General features: G+C 37.6%; 1 protein-coding gene across 1 annotated transcript; it reads right to left on the bottom strand.

Annotated features, from left to right (window-relative positions):
- Positions 1-565: 565 nt before the first annotated feature.
- elk1 (ETS transcription factor ELK1) lies at positions 566-20738 on the bottom strand. Its single transcript, XM_051117214.1, has 9 exons — positions 20102-20738; positions 14758-14966; positions 12429-12818; positions 12102-12242; positions 9779-10015; positions 9491-9620; positions 7419-7636; positions 6727-6828; positions 566-4314 (listed from the first exon to the last, which is right to left on the bottom strand). Exons 1-9 carry the CDS (start codon positions 20124-20126, stop codon positions 4216-4218), a joined length of 1551 nt encoding a protein of 516 aa, XP_050973171.1. The 5' UTR covers positions 20127-20738; the 3' UTR covers positions 566-4215.
- Positions 20739-21791: the final 1053 nt, after the last annotated feature.

Here is a 21791-nt window from a genome sequence, read left to right as displayed (position 1 = left end):
AGATCACATGTAATCCGTTACTGCCCAGCACTGTGGATGTAAGTGTATAGAAATAATTTCAGCATTATAATTTACAAGTCAAGTAGTTTGTAAACAGTAATACATTGTGATACTTTACTCTATATTGATAAGATACTGATAAGATACTTATCTGTGACGCTTACTGTGTAAATCTATCAATCAATACATAGATTTACAATATAAAAAGACTGATAGATAGATAAACGATAGAAAGAATGTGGCACAGAATGACAGAACAACAGAATGTAACAGTACAACAGATAGATAGATAAAACAACAATGACAGAAAGACAGATAAAATGATAGAGCAATGGATAAATTGATACAATGATAGAATGATAGTGATAGAATGATAGATAAAACGATAAAGTGACAGATAAAATAAAACAACAGATAGATAAAACGATACAACGATAGACAGAATGATAGAATGATAGATAAAACAAAACAATGATAGACTGATAGATAGAACAATGGAATGATAGACAGGTAGATCAAACGATGATAAGAATGATAGATGGATAGATAAAATTATTAAACAACGTAAAGAACAAAATAGCCTTTTATTCACTTTCATATTAGTTCCGAGTCTTTTTTTGTCTTTAGAAAACAAGATTAATATCTATCACATACACAAACAAAGTAGCATGTGCAGATGAAAAATAGTTTTGTCTCTTTCCAGTACATACAATATAGTATTTAGACAGTTCAGAAAAATAAAAGCCTCTCCGTCCCTTTATGAAATAAACTCCCAGAGAGAGCGATTCTCATCTGGGAAAGGGAGCTCAGGCCGCACAGATCTGCTTCCCAACGGTCCAAAGAGTCCGACAGGACCGTTATTCCTTCTTCACACAAGTAGCAGACTTTTTTTTGTTTGTTTCGTTTTTACACAAATATATGCGTAGCGCAAGATTTCCCAACACGTTATTGAATATAGAATCATACAATACGTTAACAGTTCCCACGTAACATTTCATAGAGAAAAAACAAGTGAAAAGACTTATTACAGCATCTGACCACCGCAGATGTTCAAATTCAGTAACTCGAAAAGCAAAACGAGGCAAATGTCTTAACAGTTTTGAGCCACGTAAGGATCAACTCCGTCGTCTCCAGTTTGGCGCTTGGATTGGTGTGACTTCATAAGCAGGTAACAAGCATTAAACAGGTTTTCTCAATGAGAAATACTGATATGATACGACTCTCTTACAATGGAAACTTGTACATGGTACGAAATCTATGCTGGTATTAGGAAATAATTTAGAGACTCCTCCACAAAAGGAGAAAAACCGTCTCAGCCAAACACCTCCACGGTCCAATCGATTATTCAATAAATGGCTTTTTTATGTAACGCGTGTCTTCGTTTGCATAAAGGTTTCAGTGACTAGAACGTTTACACGTGCTGGTTACCAACAATCGTTTAAAATCTTTTTTGCACAATTAAAACTTTTTAGTCCGTGCAATTTTGGTTCTGATAACGGATGGAAATAAAAATTACTTGATCAATATCGCTCCGTATATCATTCTGGGATGACTTTAGAAAAAAACAGCATTGTTTTTAGAAGCTATTAATACCAAAACATGCCCAGAAATCCAACTTTAAGGCCTATTTAATGTGGTATTACGATACCCAAACAGTCTTTGTAGGTCCAGAGACGTGCAGCATTAGTTTCATCATCTGAAAGGGGGCAGCGATTTCATCAACATGGCAAAGGCTCATTTGTTTCAAATCATGAAATCAAACAGAAATAGTTTTAAATAGATATGGCTCGCTATTTCTGTTAGTTAAGCTTGTAAACAACTGGTCTGGGGGTGAATGTAGTCATCCTCACTATGTCATAGTTGATTTCGGGGAAGCGTGCGCAGTGTGCCGTCACTGTATTGATCAGTGCTGATGTACAGTAGAAGTAACAGCGGCATCATAGCAAGGGAAATCGGAGGAGCTCAAAGACATCAGCTGTTAAAACGCATTCGCAGCGCATTACAGAGCACGGACAGACATTCAGAGGCACAAACAGTCCCAGCAAACCAGACAAGCTTAAGAGGAAAGTGACTAGACTGCAGACTATCAAAAACGGGGAAAGCACTCACAGATCACTAAATTCAATCGATCACAGTGAGTTCTTCGATATTGCAGGCTTATTATTTCGCCCAGCGCATGGAAAAGAACCACAAGTAACTCACTAATGAAAATCAATTTGTTTCTAGTGAACTCGATTACGATTAAGCTGATATCAGGTCACTGCGTGGTAACGAAAGGAGGCGACTCCCAAAACGCCCCCGAAACAACATTCAACGTGTCGACTTGTGGGCGTCCATGACATCATCGGTACATATCGGAGCGACGCCGACAGCTGTGCTGAACATTGACCCATCGTCAAGGCTTTTCTTAAAACAAACAGTCATTCGCTGAGAACGAAGCGGTTCGCACTGGTTCAGGACGGAACGAATCAGCCGTGAGGTGCACAAAATGCAAGAGAGAACAATCTGAGAGGTGACAGGCGTAAGCAATTGCAGCATGCTACGAGCAGATCCTCCCGAGTTCATTACAATTACGCAGATATCAAACCAGAAACGACAAAAAGCACCAACTTAAGAAGCGAAAGACACTGCTGCCAAAATGTGGTTAAAATTGAAAACGAGGACGTTATGAGCGAGTTCAGCAAACTCGGGTCAAATTAAATGATTCAAAGAAACAGCCGTATGCCGTGGAGGCAGTTACTGTCCGTAAACACTGACAACAGCTTTCTGTCGAACGCTATATATAACCACCATGATTTCCCTACAGGAAACTTGAGCTTCACACACACACACGTACTACAAGAGCAAGAAGATATGCAAATAATCGTCGGCTTTGTTTGTCGGTTGCGACGTATACGCGTGCCTGCTTTTGACGCGTCGAGCTGTTGACAGCTTTGAGGTAACAACCGTGAGTGTGATTTTAACACATCAGACGAACACAGCATAAGAGGCAGGCCGCACAAAACTACCAGCGATATCAAAAGCAGCAGAAGCTACATACTTCTGCCATAAATTACTTACATTTTATCTACAACGATTATTGAGCTTTACAGTTACAGCTGGCGAGTCAGACGTATCAGTTATATACAGTGTCAGAAGTGCGAGCGTTTTGGTTGCGTGAAGGTTCTTTTAGCCCTTTGATGCCGCAGAGTAAAAATAAAAAGACGAGAGCGAAACGCAAGAATGCTAAGATGGATTGTGTATAAACAGCTGGTCTTTGGTCTTCTCTGGCGTTTTCTTTAGAAGAAAAAAAAAAGCATGAAAATGCAAAGCTTCTGAAACCTTTGCTGATGCTGCCAGAGAAAGGGCTCCTTGATAGAACAACAAAAACAACATGAAAGCAAGAACCAAAAATTCAATCTTTTAAATCTTGGAATGGGTGCAACATATATTTACAAGAAGAAGAAAGTTCTGAAATAAAGGAATGACGTCCTAGAAGAAAAAGATCCGATACATTCCAGATCATTCAGAATCTCTTTGTATCTTTTCCCTCCTCAAATCCTGGGAATGGCTGTGACATTCCTCTGGCATTTTCAATGCCACTTTAGCAAAACGGACTCCTTTGTCCATGGAAAAACACAAAAAGTGTGTCACACGCTAAAAATGATGTATCTGTGTCTCTGTAATGCCAAAGAAAGAAATGAACTTGCACTTTAATCTGGCAGATTTCAAATGCATGCTGTCCATTTCCAAAAAAGAGCAGTTTTTAAGAAAGCTGTGCTCCGTCTGTGAAGTAAACGGCATTTCATGCCTCGAATTCAATCGCAGGATACCTCGTCTGGTCCATAACTCATAACGTTACTGTGAGAAATCGAAAACAAAGCGAGATCTCCGAGTTTCAAATTCTGGAACGCGCATCTCACGACGCACCAAGAAACGTCCGAAATAAATAAATAACCGTTGATGGTCGTCGTATAAAAGGGAGAAACAAAAGAGCGAATAGTTTATGAAATGCCACCATCAAGCCCAGAACCGGGCTGCTCCGTCAACCAATCGCAGGAAGGACGGCTGAGAGCGCACTCCTCGTGCCGAGTCGTCGTTGGACCGGAGGCCCCGCCCAACTCGCAGCAGAACTTGTTACGGAGTGTCCCATCTTTCACTGGCCATCCTCAGCGTTTCATCGGCTGGGGAGGGAGCCAATCACCACAGCAGGAGATAAGGGAATTAAATCGCAAGTTATGGTTTCTGTGGACCAGGGGAGAGAACGACAGGTGTGGATAGGCCGTCCACGCTCAGTGCTGGGATCTGGATCTGATTGCTTCCGTTGGAGGGGAACTGTAAGAATAATAGGAAGGTATTAATTAGGACTTGAGCTTGACTATTAAAAGGCGTTTTTATTAATGTATCAAATTAATGGTATGATATCTATCTCTCCAAAATAAAAAGTGTTCATCACTGATATACTGTGATAGTTTTCATTACTTTGAATTAGAATGTATTTTTACATTCTTTACATTTTTCAATTTTAGTTCACGTTTTAGCCATTTTGTTGTTTTGTAGTATTTGTTTCCTCGAACAGTTTTTGAACAGTATGATTTTTAATATTTTTTAAATAATTATTTTCTGCTCACCAAGCCTGCATTTATTTGATCCAAAATACAGCGAAAGTAGCAATATTGTGAAATATTTTTACTACTTAAAAATCACCGTTTTCTATTTGAATATATTTTAAAATGTAATTTATTCCTGTGGTTTCAAAGCTGAATTTTCAGCATCATTACTCCAGTCTTCAGTGTCACATGATCCTTCAGAAATCATTCTAATATGCTGATTTGCTGCTCAACAAACATTTATTATTATTATTTTTATTATCAGTATTTAAAATAGTTGGGTAATTTTTTTCAGGATAGAAAGAACCAAAGATCAGCATTTATCTGAAATAAAAAGCTTTTGCGATATTATACACTACACCATTCAAAAGCATGGAGCCAGTAAAATTTTTTGGGAGGAAAGAAATGATAGAAATTAATAATTTTGTTTAGCAAAGAAGCTTAAATTGATCAAAAGTGATGATAAAGACATTTATAATGTTACAAAAGATTTCTGTTTCAGATAAATGCTGTTCTTCCGAACTTTCTATTCATCAAAGAAACCTGAACAAAACTCCACTCAGCTGTTTTCAACAATAATAATGTTTTGTTTTGTTTTGTTTTTTTGAGCAGAAAATCTAAATATCAGAATGATTTCTAAAGGATCATGTGACTGGAGTAATGAAGCTAAAAATTCAGCTTTGAAATCACAGGAATAAATTACATTTTAAAATATATTAAAATAGAAAAGGTTATTTTAAATAGTAAAAATATTTCAAAATGTTACTGTTTTTGCTGTACTTTGGATCATATAAATGCAGGCTTGGTGAGCAGAACAGCCTTAAAAAAAAAAAAAAAAAAAAAAATCATGTTTTCTTTTAATAATTGTTCAATCATTTTGACCTCTTTTTGAGTATAAATGAATGTACAAATTTACAGTAATACATTTATTTTGGAACATTAAAATTCTAATAACCTGGAAGACTCAGCTGGTACTGATACAATGATCACTTAATAAACCAGACAGCATTAAGTGACCATTTTGCTATAATAAAAATGCAAAACTAGTCCAAGAAGAACATCTACCAAGACAGACAGGAGGTCACTTATGCAGGATTAGGTTTAATGCACCTGTTCCTGTGAAATAACTATATAAATCTTTCAAACTTTGCACTGCTGCTATTGTCCAGCAGAGGATGCTCACATGCTTTTCTGAGGAACAGTCCAGCAAAAAAACCTTCTCAAAATTAAGCACAAAAGAGTTGTGAAGTCCACTAAAGAAACAAGTCAAAAAGAACATTGTGAAATCACTGCAATGCAGAACACTGAAATTATTAGAAAACGAACTGAGCGTGGATTTTTTTAACTAAGCTAAAGCAATATGATAAAAGACAGTTCAGCAATATGTCATAATTATATTATTATTGCTAATATTTTCTAATAATTAAAAATAAGGAAATAAAAGCATGATATGATAAGACACTAATAAGTAATTATTCAATAATAATAATAATAATAATAATAATAATAATGTTAATTAGCCTAATTGTTACTGTCTCACTGTACTGTAGCACTGTAGTATAAATGTGAAGGCACAATAACAGAAATCAAATAATGTGTGTTCACAAGTGTGAGAACAGCAGAGTGACTTACAACGGATTGAAATGTGGCTCATCCATTCAGAATTTACTGAACCATTTATCATCCAAAATAATACTCCATGTAATACACCAGTTTCCTTTTTTATATCATGAAACAAACGGTATTTCACAATATGAAATTATTACAAGACCATCTGGTAAAAAAATTGTGTTTCTTCTTCTCTGCTCTAGCTCGTTTCCTAATCCAGCTTTCTAATAACCTGCCACTGTATATGAATATTGTTGGTTCTGTGAATATTTCTTTATTGCAAGCCTTTTTGAATTAAAAAGTGTTTGCTAAATGCATGAATGTAAATAAGATATTTACAGTGACAATCTGAAAAGTTGGGAAAAGGATGAATATATCAAATGTATATGTTGCGATGCATTAGATGGTTATGAATGGAGTGGGCAGAGAGTAAATTCTCAGCCATGCAATGAGCTGAGGGAGTGTGAGGAGACAGATGGTGTGCTGCTGCCATGCTGTGGACAGAAACTGTGTGGACAGGAAGTCTCACCTGGAAGGAGAGCTTGGCAGGGCTGCGTGGAGCGATTGGACTGAGCGTGCTCCAGAAGTGAATGGTTGATGGCAGCGGACTCGGTGTCAACAGCACTGGAGTCTGAGAGAGAGAGAGAGAGAGTTGGAGAGGTTGTATGTGTGTGTGTGTGTGTGTGTGTGTAAACCATATTACAAGGTCATTGTGTTGTATCTCTTTGTTCTTGGTTATCTGGTAACACAAGCATTTATATCGCTCTGGCTTTGTTAAAAACCGCACTGACGCTGTGTGAATTAGAGCTTGGTACATGTGAAGCATTCATTCATACCACACAAATGCTATTGTTATCTTAGAAAAGAAAAAAACCCCAAGATATTTCTGATAATTATCAAAAGTATGGCATAAACAGAAAACATAAAAACACCCAAACACAAGCCTATTGAAAGACTGTAAGATAACGCTTAAGTTCTGCGATCAGTCATCTCTTTGTGCCTTACAGTGGTAAAAGAGCGCATTGTGTTGAAATCAGGGCTTGTTTCATGGGTGTTTCATCTCAGTAATGCAATTGCAAGCAGCAATAATCAAATTCCACTAAACAGTGCGAACTATTTTTTATTTGTTAACAGAATGAAATGCTTTTAAAAGGCTAAAATGTACGTTTTAAATGTTGCCGCATGTTTTTAAAAAACATAATTCTGAACGGAATGGCTCACCAGGGCATGAGAGGTGATGACTGTTGGTGTTAAGGTGTTTGTGGCACTTCCAGGAGCCAGCAGGTTGTTCACCGCTGCATTGACCTTTTCCAGTGAGAGTCCAGGGGGCAGCAGCGTAGACGAGGATGGCAGTTCCAGCACACGTGGCTTCTTTGATTTAGGAGGCTGGACTTCCTGTGTGCTCGCCGGGAGGGAGGCTGATGCGGTATTGGTGTCCACTGAAAACAGTTTTGAATGAGAGGCTGAAATTGACGATTGATTTTTAAGCGCTGCGGGTTTTGTTGACCTATAACCATGTCAAATAATTATAAAGGATTGCTTGGAGCGGCTTATTGCTTATATAAAAAGTAGGATCAGCAATATGATCAAAGACATTGTCACTTGGTAATGAATTTATTAGTAATAATCATAATCAACAATTCTTCTACCAAGTAGTACACACTACCAAGTTTGGGGGCAGCAGAGGCTGCGCTAGACTTCAACGTTGTCCGTCATTTTGACAGACAGGGTCATAAAAATTCAGTCATAATCTATTATTAACCATCATTTTAATTTTCGTATTTTAATTATAACAACACATTTAATTGCTTTTATTTTTTGTTCACATTTTCGCTTTTAATCATGAACCTACAGGACGACACCGCAGTGTCTGGGTTAAAAACAAAAAAAAAACAAAACAAAAAATCAAAATCAAAATAGATTCTCATTTTAATGAACCAATATCGATTCTTAAATCTCAGTCGCTCTTTTGATCTATGCTGTTTTCAGCTGATGAATAAACAGTACATAGCGCGTCTTCCTTCCAATAAACAGTAATAGGCTAGGCTTTGTGTTACTTTTGATATGAAACAAAGTCCCAGATTTCAAATTCTTTCAATTTCCTTAGCAAATTCAAGCAATAAATACGTGTGGCCTGACAGATCGTTGTAGTTTCTGTGTACTCGCCTGTGCCTAATCAAACACACAGGAAAACATTCGTGACAGTTTGGTTTTTGTTCTGTATCCCGTGCTCTGCTGCCAGACTGGAGCGCACTCGCCACCAACTGGACAGCGGTGGGAATTACAGCTACAATTTACAATACGTCACTCTCAGTCTGACGGCCTTCAGATTTTTCCGTCACTAATAAAATAATTTCGTCAATGACTGAGAATTTTCAGTTAACGCGACCTCTGGGGAGCAGTAAAAAATGTTTAGGGAAATTAATACTTTTATTCAGCAAATGACAAATGCTTTCCATTTCAAATAAATGCTGTGCGTTTGAACTTTAGATTCATCAAAGAATCCTGAAAATAAGTTATAGACATTTCCACAAAAAATTTTCAACACTGATAATGATCAAATCAGCATATTAGAATTTTTCTTAGAATGTGACACTAAATTCAGCTTTGCCAGGAATAAATTATATGTTAATCTGTTACTTTAAATGGTAGTACTATTTAACAGCATTACTGTTTTTACTGTATTTCTGATTAAATAAATCCGGTGTTGGTGAGCAGAAAAGATTTTGTTCAAATACATTTAAAAAAAAAAACATAATGATCCCAAACTTTTGAACGGTATCATAGTTTATTTTCTTTAACAGTCTTGAAATAGAACTTAACTGATGTCCCTTTTATAACTCAGATTAAACCACTAAGGAATGACATACCATTTAGACAAAGATTTGCTTGCAATCTATAAACACTGTAAACCTGAAAACAAACTAGAACAATTCTCCCAAGGTTTTTTTCTCCATTTGTCACCGATGGAGTTTTGGTTCCTTGCCGCTGTCGCCTCTGGCTTGCTTAGTTGGGGACACTTTTTCTTCACACGATATTGTATTTTATTTTATTGTATTTGATTAACTGCCTTTACCTGAAAATTGAGTGTTTATTGTTGCCCCTTTGCATTATTGATGTACTATGTCCTATTTAACACTGTACAGCCGCTTTGTCACAATTCTGTATTGTTAAAGGCGGTATATAAATAAAGGTGACGTGACTTGACTTGACAATTAGCAGCTACGAACCTCGCCAGCTCTTTCGAGATCGATGTCTTTCAAATGCATAAACGACATGAAGTTTTGACTAACCAGGTAGCTCAGGCTTCTCTTTCACCTCCCCTTCTCCAACCGGCTGGGCCACCGGCTCCGCACAGGGTGATGGAGCATCCACAGGGATTGGGGCGTCTGTAACTCCAGGGACAGGCACTGTGGACACTGGCTGAGTACGGCAAATAAAAAAATAAAATAAATAAAAAGCTAAAAATAAATAAATAAAAAGCTACATTACTCCAGCATTTAATTACAACCAAACATGTTTAATATAATAATTTCTGGACGTTGTACACGGAATGGTTTATAATTGACACGTCTGTTCACCTCAACATCTCCTTTCTCATCCAAAGTGACAATCTCCAGCAAGTCTTCTTCGGGCGAGAGGCTGGACTCTTTGTGCAGCCCGACAGGAGAAGGCTTTATGACCACAAACACAGGCTGAGAGGGGTTGACGACACATTCTCCATGAGCTAGAGGAATGAGCGAGGTCAGAGAGCTGGGATCGGACAAGTAGATCTGAGGTGGGTCACCCAAACTCTGGCTCTTCTGTGCTTGAGTATTCTGCGGGACACATTTAAAACAACATGCATTTATGCATACAAGTCTTAATGATAACAGCATGGGTGTAAGATAATTGGATTGCAAGCTGATTAGCTGATCTTTAAGATATTTTCCAGGAACATCTGGGTTCATGGGCTTTAATAAATCTGATGAACAGTTTCCAGGAGGCTACAATGAGCTCTTCAATAAGCAATGAACAAGGACTAGTTTGTCCTTGATGCCATTTCTGACACTGGCACTGAGAATGAAACTTCAACAACTGCCATCTAGTTTTCAATAACAAAAACTATGAAGAAAATTATTAATTGACAACATTTTTACTTGCAACATCATTGACAAAAACTAGTTTAAAAAAGTGACAAATCTCTATATCGTGATTAAAAATTGCAAAAATTGTGATTATCAGTTTAACCATTATGCAACCTGACTAAAATGTGACCCTGGACCACAAAACCAGTCATAAGGGTACATTTTTTTTAAATTGAGATTTATACATCATTTACACATCTGAATAAATAAGCTTTCGATTGATGTATGGTTTGTTAGGATAGGACAATATTTGGCTTAGATACAACTATTAGAAAATCTGGAATCTGAGGGTACAAAAAAAATAAATAAATAAAATAAATAATTTTAAATATTGAGAAAATCACCTTTGAAGTTCTTAGCAATGCATATTATTAACTGAAAATTAAGTTGATACATTTACAGTAGGAAATTTACAAAATATCTTCATGAAACATGATCTTATTATCCTAACGATTTGTGCCATAAAAGAAAAATCGATCATTTTGACCCACACAATGTATTTTTGACTATTGCTACAAACCCGTGCTGCTTAAGACTGGTTTTGTAGTTCAGGGTCACAAATGACTTAAGTTTTCATTGACTAAAATTAGACTAAAATGTCCTTTTTTTTTGTCAACTGCAACTCAACTAAACAAAAAAAACAGTATAGGTTGATTAAATATTATAAAAACTAAAAATAACATTTGACTCAGGACTAAGACTAAGAATTAAAAAACAGCTACCAAAATGAAAACTACTGGCATTGGTGATGTCACAATAAGCAATCCAACACTGACCATTTTGCCTACAGCAAGAACTCTTACATGACTCCCAAATGCTGTTAACACCATCATCGTGGCTAAAATCATTTAGCTTTAAAGGGGAAGTTCACTTCCAGAATGAAAATTTCCTGATAATTGACTCACCCCTATGTCATCAAAGATGTTCATGTCTTCCTTTCTTCAGTCGCAAAGAAATGAAGGTTTTTGAGAAAAACGTTCCAGGATTTTTCTCCATGTAGTGGACTTCAATGGTGGCCAAGGTCCAAACTGCAGCTTAAATGCAGCTTCAAAGGGCTCCACACAATCCCAGCCAGGGAATAAGGGTCTTATCATGCGAAAAATCTGTCATTTTCTTAAAAAAATAAAAATGTATATACTTTTTAACCACAAATGCTCATCTTGCACTAGCTCTGTGATGCATATGCACGTCGTCGCACATTGGGTAATAACTTTGAAAGAGTCACACAAGCTTAGTTCTTCATCTGTGTAATTCAGTTAAAAAAAAAAGGTAGGGTAGGGTGAAAAACATCGTTGTTTTACCCTTTTTGGTTAACAGTGTTTTTTTTTTTTTACATTTGCTTTGCAAACACTGGGTCGGTACTTCCGCCTACTTCAAGTGTGTGTGATAATGTGTGAGGTCAAACTAGTGCAAGATGAGCATTTTTCGGTTAAAAATTATAGAAAATTGTACTTTTCTTGGAAAATGACCAATTGTTTCGCTAGAAAAGACCCTTATTCCTTGTCTGGGATCGTGCAGAGCAGCTGAAGCTGCGTTGAATCTGCTATTTGGACCATCAACCCATTGGCCACCACTGAAGTCCACTATATGGAGAAAAATCCTGGAACGTTTTCCTCAAAAACCTTCATTCCTTTTTCAACTGAAGTAAGAAAGACATGAACATCTTGGATGACATGGGGGTGAACAAATCATCAGTTAATGTTCATTCTGGAAGTGATCTAATCCTTTATGCATGTAAAGTCTGAGACTGGATGAGCGTTAAAGACCGAATCCATACCGTAGATGCGGTGGCAGATCCAGAGGGCGTCTGTGGACTGAGGGCGGGTGTAGCACATGGGGACGGGTGGGTCACTATCACCTGCAGACTGCTGCTCTCCTGAACAGTTCCCTGCTGTCCTTCTGTCTGACACATTCGCATCTGCAACACACACACACTGTGAATCAAACACCTGACACACACACAATGCGTCTCAAACGGTTTTGCAGGTTTTAACTCATTCATAACTCGTTTAACTACTACGACTCATGAAATCGGAGAGGATTTGTTACAGAATTAAAAGCATCAGCTCTAAAACAAAAACATGAAATCCAGAAAGAACCTGACCTCATGCACTGTGCGGTCCAGATTGGCAGGTTTTGGGCTGCCGTCACTCAGAACATGCTCTGTTTTGATGTATTTGGATGCAGATTTGCAGGGCGTCTGCAGGGACTGGATAGTGAAAGTGGAGTAGAGACCAGACTTCATGTAATCGTTGCGGGAGCTGCGTTGCACTGAGCTAGGAGAGGAGCGCTGAACCTGCAGGCTCTTGGACAGACACGGGTTGGTGGTGTTAGCACCTGTGTTAGATTTGGTCTGAATGGACAGCTCTAATTTCTCCCCCGTAGAAGCCCTCTGGGAATCCTCAGGCCCCTTCAGCCCATCGGCAGAGTTGGGATCCGGAAAGGTCACAAACTTGTAGACGAACTTCTGGCCGCTAACTTTCTTAATAATATTCTGTGGAAGTAGGAAAGCTTGATGAAAAGTAGCTAAACAATAATACGCACTTGACAATAATCATTAATTCAAGCTCCAATCTGAAGAGTTCTTTCAATTTTTTTCACAGTAGTTAGACAGTAAAATTAGAATTATTAATATTTATTGACACCATTTACTAGTGAAGGACCAAAATATTGTCCAGGCTAAGGCTGATGACACATGGGGCAACTTTGGGCAATGTGAAGTATCTAAAGTATCTAAAATGTAAATTTGTACATATTCTCAATAAGAAAATGGCCTAAGCAAAAAGAATTTGCCCTGTATATCATCAGCCTAACATTTATTAACTTTTGAGCAAATAAAGTTTAATTTAAGTTTTATTTCATTTATTTACTATCTCTAAATTGTATTACTTTATATATCCACAATAGTGGGGGTGTAACGATACACATTTTCGTATTGAACCGTTCAGTACGAGGCTTTCGGTTCGGTACGCATTACAAACCGAACGATTCGTTGGACTAATCCCATTAGATTTGGAAATAAGAGCTTAAAGTGTGTTAAAAATAATGTTCTCAGTGCCACTGTGCTCAACAAGGCAGTCCAAATGACGTAACAGGCAACGTGATGTCTGCCCCTAACGAAAAACACACTACTCCAGCAGAGCTGTGACGGTGAGGTAGTGTGAGTTTTCCCTCGCTTTTATTCACTTTTAATTCGCTTGTAAACGCCTGTGAGCATTTTACTCTCACTTTCAAATTAGAGGCAATTCAGCGTCAACTGATTGAATTGACAACAACAAAACAGTACAACAAACTCACTTATATTAAACATGAAATGTTTTATTTATTAACAAAATACACCATGCTATAGCCCTAATATATATAAAAATACAAATAACTTACACAAAGTTTAAATATAAAACAATGAAAATCAGCAAACGCAGTAGAACCAAATAAGTAAGAAACAAATATTAAAAAAAGCTTCCAAAATCATCTTAGATAAACAGCAAAAGTCAGAAGGCCTTCCGAAGTCAAACATATTTTTACAGCAGGCGCATTTTTATTTAATTTCAAAACTAAATCTTTCACCAGCTTCTTAACTTTCTCACCTCACTAGTCATCTCGACTCACTCTCCTCACGTGACAAATGAAATCTGAATCGGCATACTAGATTGTTCAAAGTAAAAAAAGATCATACTTTATGATGTTAGTTTTAATAAATAATAAAACTTTTAAAAGTCAAGGAAATTTCTCTGCTTTTTCTTTCTTTTTGCTGCATCGAACCGAACCGAACCGTGACACCACTGTGTCGTATCGAACCGAACCGTGATTTTTGTGAACCGTTACCCCCCCTATACAATAGTGTTTGGAACTCTGGGGTTGGTAAGATTTCTTCATGTTTTTGAAAATAGTCTCTTATACTAAGTTTTAAGGCTGCATATATTTGATTAAAAATATAGTAAAAACAGTGATATTGTAAAATATTATTACAATTTGAAATAACTGCTTTCTATTTGAATATATTTTAAATGTAATTTATTTCTGTGATGTGCAGCTGAATTTTCAGCATCATTACTCCAGTCTTCAGTGTCACATGATCCTTCAGAAATCATTCTGATATTCTGATTTGCGGCTAAAGAAACATTTCTTATTATTTTCAATGTTGAAAACAGCTGTGCTGCCAAATAGTTTTATGGAAAACCATTATGCATTTAGTCAGGATTCTGTGATGAAAAGAAAGTCCAAAAGAACAGCATTTACTGAAATTATTAGAAATATTTTGTAACATTACAAATGTCTTCACTGTCATTTTTAATCACTTTATTGCATCTTGTGCAGAATAAAAATAATAATTTCTTCAAAAAAAGAAAACCCCCAAATTTTAAACAATAATGTATATATAAAACAAACCAATTAAGTCTATGATTTACATCCATAGTTATTCCTGTGCATACCTTGTCATAGTAGTAACGAAGCGCCCTGCTCAGTTTATCATAGTTCATGTTGGTTTTGTTCTTGCGAAGCCCCCAGAGTCTGGCCACCTCCTCGGCATCCAGCAGTTTGAACTCCCCATCCCCAGACGTCCAGGAGATCAAGTGCTTCTGGCTCTGATCATCCAGCAGGTGTAGCAGGAACTGCCACAATGTAATGGACGGATCCATTGCTACAGGAGACAAAAAACACACTGTGATTAATGGACAGTGTCTGTAACCTACTGGCGACAGTTCATGGGTTGCAAGTTCTTAGTACCGTGTTAAAGGAGAAGTCCACTTCCAGAAGAACAATTTACAAATAATGTACTCACCCCCTTGTCATCCAAGATGTTCATGTCTTTCTTTCTTCAGTCGTAAAGAAATTATGTTTTTTTTAAGGAAAACATTTCAGCATTTTTCTCCATATAGTGGACTGATATGGTGTCCTGATTTTGAACTTCCAAAATGCAGTTTAAATGCAGCTTCAAACGATCACAAATGTGGTTATAAACGATCCCAGCCGAGGAAGAAGGGTCTTATCTAGTGAAACGATATGTTATTTTCATAAAAATAATACAATTTATATACTTTTTAATGTCTCATCTTGTCTTACTCTGCCTGAACTCTGTTTTTGTTCTGGTTCATGTCAGTTAGTGTATGTGGAAAAACTCCCATCTCATGTTCTCCTTCAACTTCAAAATCGTCCTGTATCACTGTTTTACCTTTTTTGTTAAGGGTGTTTGATCTTCTTTGCATGTTCACTTTGTAAACACTGTGTCTGTACTTCTGCAGTGATGTAGGATGATTTTGAAATGATTTTTGAAGTTGAGGGAGAAAATACGATTGGAGTTTTTCGACAAACCCGAACTGTCTTGAACCAGAATACACAGAGTTCAGGCGGAGTAAGACAAGACGAGCGTTCGGCATTAAAAAGTATATAAATTGTATTATTTTAATGAAAATAACCGATCGTTTCGCTAGATAAGACCCTTCTTCCTCAGCTGGGATCGTTTGAAGTTGCATTTAAACTGCATTTTGAAAGTTCAAAATCGGGGCACCATATCAGTCCATTATATGGAGAAAAATCCTGAAATGTTTTCCTCAAAAAACATAATTTCTTATCGACTCAAGAAAGAAAGACATGAACATCTTGGATGACAAGTGGGCGAGTACATTATATGTAAAATTTTGTTCTAGAAGTGAACTTCTCCTTTTAGACCCGAATAACGTAGTAGAAGGGATAAACATAAAACAACCTGCACTTACTAACTTTTTTACTGAAATACACACTGATATATGTATCGGCTGTGATAGGTCCTGCTTGTAAAATACTGCAACATAAAGCCACAAAAGCTTTAAAAACAAGAGATATTTGGGTTTTAATTGCTACGTTTCTAAAAATACTGCCTCAAATATACCTAGAACTCATTGTCATAAGAAGTATGTTCTGGAACTAAAGCCCTGTCGGAAAAAACATTCAACTGAATCCAGCATCCACTAAAATCAAATTCACATCCTCTGTGCAGCAAATTAAATCTTCTTTCTTTATGGTTGGATTGAGTAGATGAGCATAAATGGAGAGTGAACATTATATCTGCAGTGAAATCAAGGGAAAACAGGCAAGAATTAATGGTGCTACCGTCAGCAGAGGATGTGTATCACAAGTTCAGGAAGAACATGTTGAGAATGCAAATTAACCCTATTACCATTCTCCCCCCTTCATTTACGTAACTCATAAGCAACACCTTAGAAACGATCACCATGGTAAAAGCATTTAAGCAACAGTTTCTAAGGAATAAAAAAAAGACCCCGCCACCCTTTAAGCACACTGAACCAAATAAATCGCAGTGAATTGCTGATGACAATGAAGGGAACCGTTTCCATTTTAACCCGACACATAAAATCTCATTAATTAATAATACCGTCATTAAAACGACCTGTAAGCAATTTTGAGTGAGTGCATTCATTAGCAGTAAAATGTCTTTAATAAATGGTGTCATTCTAGGACTGAAAAAACAGAGGAATATCCTGTGGGCAGCTTGTACAGGCAAACAGAGGGTTTTACGAAGCCGTAGTCCAAGATTTAAATGTCATATTGCCCTGTTAGCACATTATCCACACTTACTCATCAAACCAACAGACCCCCAAACTGAAACTGAAATTACTCATTTCTGTACAGGCTGTTTCTGAAGATATCTCTGTAACACTTTCCATTTTCGTTCCCACTGCCTATACATACAGTAATTATGCACTGAGAACGTGAACAAATCAGGCCTTGAAAGTATTTTAACCAATAACAGTGAAAGAAGAATTACTTTCAGAGTTAATCATCCACAAAATAATACATTTGAGATTTGTCTAAGCAATCAGGATGAACACATTTACTACAAATGCATTAAACCAATTTAGAAATATGCCTAGAAATAAACTTATAATGAAATAACAAAAATTACTTAAGTGTAACTACACTGTAAAATGAACAAAAATCTGAGCAAAATGTCATTTTCTATAGATGAGGAATAATATCAGGTCTATAGTAGCTATCAAGAAGATCAATAGCTGTTAGTTTAGATTTAGAAGATTGCATTTTGAACTTAAAAACACTGTATTAGATTTAGAGGTCGACCGATGTATCCGTTTTGCCGATTAATCGGCACCGATAGTTGACTGGCGGAACTATCGGTTATCGGCAAAAAAACATGTTGATAGTTTTTTCTGGGTTGGGTTCGTTGCTGGAGCGGCTGAGAAGGTCGTCATTATACAGCAAAGTCCCTATAGTCTTTGTTATACAGCACGAGAGCGGCCTCTAGTGGCTGTAATCACTGACGGCACGTGCCGTTTGTTTAGACACGTGACACTGCGCCGCACAGAGCGGGACACTTCAAAGGCGGATTTAAAACATCGACAAGGAAGCGGTGTGTACAGTATACTGTAGTGCATGTTTTCATGTAATTACTAAGCAAAGAATTTGTTGACTAGATGCTGCATTAGTAGAGAAAGGACAGCGGTTTTGCCCGTTTGGAGATCGAATAAAGTCTTGTAGACGCCGCTTGAATTGAACCTGACACGTCCGGTGTGTGTGATACCGGATAACTGCGAGTTCTTCTAGACGCGGCGCTGCACTTTTACTCGTTGTGTGACTAACATATTTGTATATTTTGATTAGATAACCACAAATGTTCCAGAATAGAAGCAGTTAAATAGTGAAAGTACACAATATCCACATGCAATTTCAATACTGTGGCCTTTGTGTAGATATTTAAAGATGGTCATCTTCAGCTTGACTGTTGAAGTAATGGTAACACTTTACAATATGAGTCCATTTGTAACATTATGATGATAAAAGCTGTAGAATAGAAGTATTGTTCCTGGTTAGAGTGTGTTAATTTCAGCATTTACTAATATATTTTGAAAATTTTAGTTGCTTTTGTTAACATTAATGAACAATTAAAAATAACTGTAATAATCAATATATAATTCATATTTTTATTAACTGACAAAGTATGGTTCAGTGTCTATTGTAAAAAGTCACTTAATCGGTATCGGACAGTGTGGTCCAACCTAGTTATCGGTAAAATCCAATATCGGTCGACCTCTAATTCGATTACAAAAATATTTAAGAGCCTTTAAAAGTACTTTACTATACATGCCCTGTCTCTATTGTAGCAATTTCTTCTCTGCACAAATTCAATGTTTTCATAAACTATTCAGACTTAATAGTTAACTATATTTTATACTGTACATTACAAAATTGTGACGTCTAAATTCACTTAATGTCTTTCTCTAAATAAACAGCCACTGAAAATGCAAAGTCAGTCGTTTGATAAAATGAGTAACACCTCCTCTATAATGCAGAAGCGTAATAAATTATGGTATTTAAAATTATAAAGTGTTTCAAAGGCAGCCGTAGCAGCAGAACCTACTGCACTGTTCAGGCGAGTAAAACAAACAACTTCAGATTTTCCCAACCGCACAATAACACACAGAAGCCTTCATGAATAACACATACATCAACGGTAATTTATCATAAAAAAATTCAGGCATCAGAATACACTGATCAAAATAACCGAAGGGTCAGCGTATTAAGATAAAAATGTCACAGCGGAGCCAGAACCAAAGAATCAGATGCGCATTTGTCTTATTTACACGTTAATTATTCCCTAATTTTCCTTGCAGTGTTACATTCTAGCTGAAGAGCTCCAGTATGACTAATCAAGGGACTAACACTGCACAGCTTGCCTTGGTCTAATGCCTCATAAATCAGCCTGTACTTCAGAGAAAAGCAAACAAAGACCGGCACCGAACAACACAGATCTGTTTTTCCCCATCAGACCTTATTGCCTTAAGACTGTTCGAGGACCTCGATGCTCAATAGTCAATTATCTGGAGTTCTCAGACTGCACGGTGACTTATAGCCAATGAATGAATTGCCATCCCAAAGGAGGAAAGAGCCAGACGGGACCGAGATGTGAGCAGAATGAATCCAGTGCTAAATTACCAAACAAACGCCTAATAAACACATACACTTGTATTAAGCGGGGCTCGGGTGGGTCACCGAGGTGCCCGAACAGTCTCTTTAGGTTTACACCAGATCTGCTGGTTCATATCACATGACATTGGCTTCATTTACACAAACAAACACAGTAAAGAAATGCTGAGATATGCATTGCACAATCACTTTCACATCAAACAAGCTCTTCTGCGAGTGTAAGTTTTTAGAATCATTATAAAGGGTCAATGGTAACAACAATTATAAATAATCACATATAATAAATAACGTATTATGTTCAACATACAACACGCCTTCCCAAACACAAGAGCAAACTAGTTTGACAGCTCTGACTCCAAACCTCAATACGTAACGCACAGTAAAACAGTGAATCAAAAGCAATTCTGTTAAAATGCTATTCTTTGATGGTCGATTAGTACAGAAATAGCCAGGAGGCAAACGAGCCGAACACTGATATACTGTATTTGATTCACAAACAGCAGCATGTGGAGAAGCTGCCAGACATTTGGCTTGCAAAACATTTACTCAAACACAGCTGAAGTGACAGGTTTCGTTAACCCACCCTGACCAGCACAAGGTGTCAGAACCACTCATTTCTACGGTCCCTTGACACTTTTTGGGCAATCACAATGATTTGAACACGATGTTCCGGTTCAGATCAGCATCAGGCACCGTGTACGGACGAACTATGAATTACAAACAGAGCGAGTTGTGATTGTATTGGTCTCTGTTTGACTAACGAGCACTTTGTGAGTTGTGAATGCGATCACTCCTCCATGTCCAACCTCCTCCTCCTCGAAGTGGAATAAAACTTACCGCTGATCAGCGGGTTCGACTCCATCTCTGCCAGATCAATGTGTTTATGGGCTGCTTTATTCTTTGGAGATTAGTTCACGTCCATAACTGTGCTTGCTGGGTGTCAGAAGTCGGTGGTTTAATCGCGTTTGGCTGTTATGTAACACACGCACCTCTCCCTCCATGTTAGTTGACATTAGCAGCTAAGTCGCTAGCTCGCGTTAGCTCAGGCTGCCTGTGCGCGCACGGTTCCTGTCAGACGGACCGAAGACTTCTTCAGACGTCAAAATACTCCAGGAAAATCGGCCAGGGCCGCGTTTAAACGGTGGAATGTCGCGCCCTGTCTTTAAAGCAATAGGTGGGCTTAGTTCCAGTGTGGTGGACGCTGAGGGAGCGCGAATAAAGCGAGACCCCAGCTCAGGTAGCCGTTGGTCCGTCCACTTCGGCGCGAAACGACCGCGCTTCCCTCCTTCAGCGGTGTCCAAGCAACGGACCGACAGCTGCCCCGCCACTTTAAAGAGCTCAGAATAACGGGGGGGGGAAACACAGAGCGCTCGCTTCTCAAGTTTTTTTTCTTCTGACAACAAGCACCTCTGCTCGGCTTTCCCCCTGTTTGCTTCCTGTTTCCACGAACGCCTCGACTACTTGTTTCTTTTTCTTTTTTTCCTCCTCTCTTTGGTCTGCGAGTCCCCGTGCGGCCGTGACGTCACCGCTCACGCATGACGTGGGTCCGCTGTGGAGCAAAATGAATGAAAGAGGACAAACTTTTGTGTTTGTGTGTGTGCGTGCTGCTGTCTTCCAGTGAAGAGAGCTTCTTTTATTCAGCACCAAGGTCGAGTGAAAATCTCTGCGCGAAAACGCACTGGAGCTCCGTCATTTGACGTACATTGTCTCACGCTGGCGGGCGCGAGCCACAGGTGCTGCTGCTGCTGCAGGACTGCGCTGAAATGGTGATCACATCACCGAACACAATGCAGGGCTTTTCCAGGGGCCCCGAGACAGTGCTGGGGGTCCGGGGAAAAGTTGAGAGAAAAACTGTGTAAAAATGTCCTTTTCAAAATAAATAAAAATCATTAAAATCATTGATTTGAATGAATAAACATCTGACTGTACAGTACTATAGTAAGCATAAAAATGTATTAATACAAAATAAATATTAGACTACCAGCAAAAAGTGTTTGGATAGTAAGATTTTTAATGCTTTTTAAATAAATCTCTTCTGCTCACCAAGCTTGCATTTATCTGATCCAAAGTACAAAAAAAAAAAAATTAAATTACTGTATACATTTTTCTATTTAAAATCACTGTTGCTGTTCTTGTGATTACAAGCTGAATTTTCAGCATCATTACTCCAGTCACATGATCCTTCAGAAATCATTCTAATATTCTGATTTGCTGCTCAAAAAACATTTATTTATTATGTTGAAAACAGCCAAGTTGAATTTTTTTTCAGCAGCATTTATCTGAAATAGAAATCTTTTTTTTAACATAAATGTCTTTATAATCACTTTTGATCAATTTAAAGCATCCCAAAAGTATTCATTTCTATAATTTTCTTCTAGAACAATTACACTGATTTCAAGCTTTTGAATGATAGTGTTTAATGTTACAAAAGCTTTTTATTTCAGATAAATGCTGATCTTTGGATCTTTTTATTAATCAAAGAATCCTGAAAAAAATTTACTTAACTGTTTTAAATATTGATAATAAT

This window comes from Labeo rohita, chromosome 8 (genome assembly GCF_022985175.1).
Source record: "Labeo rohita strain BAU-BD-2019 chromosome 8, IGBB_LRoh.1.0, whole genome shotgun sequence".
NCBI classification, from domain to species: Eukaryota; Metazoa; Chordata; class Actinopteri; order Cypriniformes; family Cyprinidae; genus Labeo; species Labeo rohita.
Note: the sequence above shows the minus strand (reverse complement) of the source record. Positions and strands in the feature narration are given on the sequence as shown.